Below are 6,220 nucleotides of genomic sequence, written 5' to 3' on the forward strand. Positions count from 1 at the left end.
GGAGAATTGCCTGAACCCAGGAGGCGGAGGTTGCGGTGAGCCGAGATCATGCCATTGCACTCCAGCCTGGGTAACGAGCGAAACTCCGTCCCAAAAAAAAAAAAAAAAAAAATGAATGAACAGGTAAATAATGTAGTAAATATAGTAACAAGAGCCTTTCATGAAACAATGATGACAGTGTGTCATAAACCAAGGTTTATAATTTTTCTAAATCTGTACACCTGAGGTCCACTGGAAAAAAAGTTAGAGGCCACCTGAGTATTAAACGTTAAGACAACAAAAATAATAGTTCCAACAAAATTTAATGGCACTTAGCAAGCCACTCAAATTCCATAAGCCCACTTAATCTTTTTTGTTTGTTTTCTTTTGAGATGGAGTCTCGCTCTGCCACCCAAGCTGAGTGTAGTGGCGCAGTCTTAGTTCACTGCAACCTCCACCTTCCAGATTCAAGAATCCTCCCATCTCAGCCTCCCGAGTAGCTGAGACTACAGGCACACGCCACCACACCTGGCTCATTTTTGTATTTTTTTTTAGTAGAGATGGGGTTTCATCATGTTGGCCAGGCTGGTCTTGAACTCCTGACCTCAGGTGATACACCTGCCTCGGCCTCCCAACATGCTGGGATTCACAGGCATGACCCACCATGCCTGGTCTCCCACTTAATCTTCTAAGAAGTTGGGCCAAAAATAGAGTCTGCCATATAGCACTAGAGTGAAGATGAAGTGAAACACTACATATACTATGTTCAGCAGAAAGCAAGGTACTGTGTAAGAAATAAATACATGTTAGCCATAATTTCTTATTATGGCTTAGTGAAATATATACACCTTGGATCTAACTTAGAAGTACTTAAATTTAAGATGTAAGAGGCCAAGCTTGGTAGCTCAGCAATTTCGAAGGCTGAGGCAGAAAGACAGTTTGAACCGAGGAGTCTGAGACCAGCCTCAGCAACATAACAAGACCATCTCTATAAAAAATTTTAAGGCCAGATACAGTGGCTCAGCCTGTAATCCCAGCACTTTGGGAGGCCGAGGCGGGCAGATCACAAGGTCAGGAGTTTGAGACCAGCCTGACCAACATGGTAAAACCCTGTCTCTATTAAAAACATAAAAATTAGCCGGGCGTGGTGGCGTGCGCCTGTAATCTCAGCTACTCAGGAGGCTGAGGCGGGAGAATCACTTGAACCAGGGGACGGAGGTTGTGGTGAGCTGAGATCGCGCCACTGTACTCCAGCCTGGGCGACAGACTGAGACTCCGTCTCAAAAAAAAAAACTTTTTTTTAAACTCAGCCAGGCATGGTGCACACACCTGAGTCTCAACTACCTGGGAGGCTGAGGTAGGAGAATCCCTTGAGCTCAGGAGGTTGAGACTGAAATGAGTTATGATCACACCACTGAGACCCTGTTTGGAAAAAAAAAAAAAAAAAGAAAGAAAGAAAGAAAGAAAAAGAGGCTTCATGGATCCCAAGTACCCACAGAGGCCGCAATAAGAAGATTCCCCATAAAATTCAAAGGCAGTGTTCACCTTCCATGTGCAAGCTGCCATGACCCCATTTTCCCAGCTGCTGGCTCCTACCTGGATAAGAGCTTTGGGAGAGGTCTTTCTTACTCCTCCATAGCTCCTGTCTGTGATCCAGCTGGTAGATCAACTCTGGTTTGGACAAAGGACAGCCTGTGCATGGAGAACAAACGAGGACATAGGGAGTTAGGTTAGAAGAAAGAAACCTCTCAATCTGATCTGGGACTTTAAGATAGGGAAGACTATGAATTGAAGCTATTCTCAGCCAAGCAAAGAAAATGTTAAACTGTGACCAGAAACCAACTACAAAAACACTATCATTGGACCCCAAAGACTAAGCAGAGTGCTGGCTGTGTGGCCTTTAATCTCCATCCTACAAAAATCTTAACTGTGTTTAGACAAATTTTCTGAAGGGATCTTATAAATAGTCCCCATGGCAGGTAGAAAAGCCCTGGTCTCCATCATCTTGCACATGGCAACCCTGACCATCTGTACTCCGAGGTAGGCAGGTGACCTATACCAGCCACTCCGAAGAAAGAGAAAGCCTTCATTCATTCCAGGAAGGGCTAAATGACAGCAGGAAGGCTGCCATTCCTGCTGTCATGCGATATCCTGGGACTTCTGTGAGGGAACCTGCCTAAAAACCTTACCAAGAAGAGAGAGCAAAGAGGTTGGGCGTGGTGGTTCGTGCCTATAATCCCAACACTTTGGGAGTTCAAGACAAGCCTGGGCAACATAGTGAAACCCCATCTCTACTAAAAATACAAAAATTGGCCAGGCAAGGTGGCTCATGTCTGTAATCCCAGCACTTTGGGAAGCCAAGGCGGGCCAATCACGAGGTCAAGAGATCGAGACCATCCAGGCCAACATGGTGAAACCCTGTTTCTACTAAAAAAAATACAAAAAAATTAGCTGGGCATGGTGGTGCACACCTGTAGTTCCAGCTACTCAGGAGGGTGAGGCAGGAGAACTGCTTGAACCTAGGAGGCAGAGGTTGCAGTGGGCTGAGATCGTGCCACTGCTCCCCAGCCTGGCGCCTGGTGACAGAGTGTGACTCTGTCTCAAAAAAAAAAAAAAAAAAATACAAAAATTAGCTGGGCATGGTGTCATGTGCCTGTGGTACCAGCTACTTGGGAAGCTAAGGTGGGAGGATCACTTAAGCCTGGAAGGCAGAGGTTGCAGTGAGCCAAGATCGCACCACTGCACTCCAGCCTGGGTTACAGAGTGAGACCTGTCTTCAAATAAGAACAAAGAAAGTGGGAGCAAAGAAAGACAACTGGCTTCACACCCATCAGCCCAGGAGCCAGTCTTATTAGGTAAGATAATATATTTCTACCAGGCAAGGTGGCTCACGCCTGTAATCCCAGTACTTTGGGAGGCTGAGGCAGGCAGATCACCGGAGGTCAGGAGTTTGAGACCAGCCTGACCAATATGGTGAAACCCCGTCTTTAAAATAAAAAAAAAAGATAACATATTTCCTCTGGGTGAAGACTGTATGAGCTGATCTGCTCATATAGTCCAAAAACTTGTCAAAACATAAGTAAAAGACACAAGTGCTCTACAGAGAAGTTAATGGCAGTAGGAACCACAAAAACAAAGGGTGGGATTCATTAGTCATCTCTAAGCGAATGTTCACTCATTTTTGCTATGTGCCTGGCACTGGGGGTGAGTCAGACCTTCCTTCAGCTTTGTCCGGATTGTGTTCCTCACCACCTCAGGACTTTTGCACATGCAGGCCTGCCTACTTGGAATACTACTTACTTCTCTACCTTGCTCCTTCTAATGAACTCACTCCTTGGGTCTTAGCTCAAATGTCACTTCTTTGAGAGACTTTGCTGCTGTGGCTCTTGAATCCAAGTCCTTAATCAATATGCCACATTGCCACAGAACTTTACTCCTAACAGTAAGTCAATAACTGATATTTACACAATGTAACCATAATCAAGGGAATATGCAAAGCAATTTAAATGCACTAAAGACTGAATTACATTTAGGCATTAATTTGGAAAAGAAATAATATATTTGAAATACCGAGGCTCCATTCAGGAGAAAGGTAAGTTTCTTCACTGACCTAAGTCTTTTTTTACATTCTAAGCAAAGTGTTACATTGCTACTCCAAGGGCACTGAATGAAAATTTCTATTTTAGGATTTCTTCACAGGATGCACATTAAGAATGTACTGCAATCAGGACCACATTATAGATGAAGAAACCGAGGCTCAGGCAGATGAAGTGATTTGCCAAAATCTGGGAAATGGTGAACGGTCAAGCCAAAATGGACACCTGAGTCTAGTCATCAAAAGCCAATTTAACCATAAAACTATACAAAGTTGTTCCAAAAAATGTTGGGTTCAAGTGTGATACTGATGAGTATGAGGATAATGATTTAGCCAGCAGTAACAATAGTGACAGCAACAGGGGTCACAACTGCTAACCTGCACCCAGCCACCTATCACAACACACTGTACTGAACCATTTGCCCTCACACTAGCCCTGCAAAATAAATACTATGTTGCCCCCCCCTCTTCTTTTTTGAGATGGAGTCTTGCACTGTCGCCCAGGCTGGAGTGCAGTGGCACGATCTTGGCTCACTGCAACCTCTGCTTTCCAGGTTCAAGCAATTCTCCTGCCTCAGCCACCCCAGTAGTTGGGATTATAGGTGCCCACCACCATGTCCAGCTAATTTTTTGTATTTTTAGTAGAGAGGGGGTTTCACCATGTTGGCCAGGCTGGTCTCGAACTCCTGACCTCATGATTCGTCTGCCTTGGCCTCCCAAAGTGCTGGGATTACAGGTGTGAGCCACAGCACCCGGCCTGGTCCTTTTTATTCATGAGAAAAATTGAGACACACAGGGATTCCTTAATTTGCCCAGGAATACAGGGATCATAAGCAGTGAAGATGGGAGTGGGCTCCTGGACATCAGACCCTGGTCTCTCAAGTCCTACACTCAGAGCAAATAGTGAATACCCCACCCCTGTGTGGTGACAGGAGCCTCAGAACAAGTAGGCTGTGGAGGAGAGAGGAGTATATGAGCAGGAGAACTCACTCTTAAGGGAGCAGGGGAGCAGGAGGGGTCTTACCCAGAGACACTAGAAGCCCACAGGTCTCCATCATCACCTCCTGATACAAGGTTCTCTGGGTAGCATCCAACTGTCCCCACTCCTCCTGGGTGAATGTAACAGCCACATCCTCAAAGGTCACAGACCCCTGGAAAATTAAGAGATAGTAGTGTTTCCCTTGGAACTGTGGTATAGAATTAGAACTTGTCACTCCAACCCTGCAAAAGATGCACAGTGACCCAAGAGTCAAATCACCAAGCATCTCCAGAGGCTCAAGATCTGTGCCAGGTACGAGGGGAATGTAGACACTGCTTTGCATGGATTACAACAGTGAAGAGAGAGGTGCCTCCTATGCAGGAAGCCACTTGACACAGAAATAAGGTTAGGACAATCCTAAGTGGACTGTGAAGCACAGACAGTAAGTCCTCTGAGACATCAGAAAGAATAATAACAAAACAATAACACCAGCAACAATAACAGGAATAGCACCTGAGTCTTATCCATCCTCCGTGTGTGCCTGCCTCATGCTGACAGCTTTACATGCAATGGCAAAGTGACTAAAAGTCCTCCTCTCAGGAGTCAGACTTCTGAGGTGTAAAATCAAATTTCCGAAATCAACACATGCCTGCTATGTGACCTTGGGACCTCATTTCATTTATCTGAGCCTTGAGGTCCAGGTCAATACAACAGTGTTTCCAGTTTCATCAAGAATAGTCAAAAGATTTAAAGAGAAACTAAATGAAACACTGAGGCAAAGGGCCGCAGCCCCTGAATTCACCATCATCATCTCCATGCCACACTCAGAGACTTGAGGCCCAGGACCTCTACTAGTCTACCCAAAGTCACATGTCTTATCAGAAGAGAAAGAATTTGAACCCAGGGCCCTATGGTCTATGTTCTAATCATGCAACCTGACACTCCTTCATTAGCAAAGTTAATGTGCAGTTAATGAGGATGGGAAACACTGAAATACATACATCCATTTGAGCCACCCTGAAAATATTTTCAGGATTTTTTTTTTTTTTTTTTTTTTGGAGACAGGGTCTCACTATTTTGCCCAGGCTGGGCTTGAACTCATGATTCTCCTGCTTTAGCATCCCAAGCCAGGACTACAGACACATGCCACTGTGCTGGGCTTACCTATCTGAAAATACTTTCATGGACATAGGCAGAACAGCACAATCATAATCACCTACCTCACAGTGGAGTCACCTGAGGTGGTGGCACCTGCCTCAGAAGTGGCAGAGCCTGGACCTGCATCGGCTGCCTTGGACACTTCTGGGACTCAGAGATGCCCATTCTTATAGGAAGAATCCACAATGAGCTATCACTACCTTTCCCTGTTTGAGTCCTGCCAGCAAGTATCCCTGAGGTCAGGACACATCAGGAGCAAGGAACAAGAGTCACAGAGGATGCAACAGGGTAAAGCCATGAGAACATGGGCCCCTGACTGCCTACGACGTCTGTCCTGGCTAAGGAGGAAGGTACATCTAGCAAAAGACTATAAAATCTTGTGTTCCAGAATGTGTGTCAGCTGGTATAGGAGAAAACCACTCAGGAATCCACTGTGGAAGCCACAAGGGTCCCCGGCAGACTCCTTAAACAACCAATATCCCATTTTTTTTTTTTTTTTTTTTTTTTTT

At 45.3% G+C, this 6,220-nt stretch overlaps 1 protein-coding gene across 2 annotated transcripts in view; it reads right to left on the reverse strand.

The window, feature by feature from the left end:
- ZNF543 (zinc finger protein 543) overlaps positions 1 to 6,220 on the reverse strand; it is an 11,321-nt gene that overhangs the window by 3,372 nt on the left and 1,729 nt on the right. Inside the window, exons 2-3 of one of the 2 annotated variants that reach the window (XM_032263375.1) lie at positions 4,599 to 4,725; positions 1,576 to 1,671 (exon numbers count right to left, since the gene is read on the reverse strand). In XM_032263375.1, the coding sequence (XP_032119266.1) occupies positions 1,576 to 1,671; positions 4,599 to 4,725 (223 nt within the window). The remainder of the gene's footprint in view (positions 1 to 1,575; positions 1,672 to 4,598; positions 4,726 to 6,220) is intronic. The other variant, XM_032263376.1, reaches the window with a different exon arrangement.

The sequence above is a fragment of the Sapajus apella genome, unplaced genomic scaffold (assembly GCF_009761245.1).
Source record: "Sapajus apella isolate SASKATOON/1434 unplaced genomic scaffold, GSC_monkey_1.0 scaffold135, whole genome shotgun sequence".
NCBI lineage: Eukaryota > Metazoa > Chordata > Mammalia > Primates > Cebidae > Sapajus > Sapajus apella.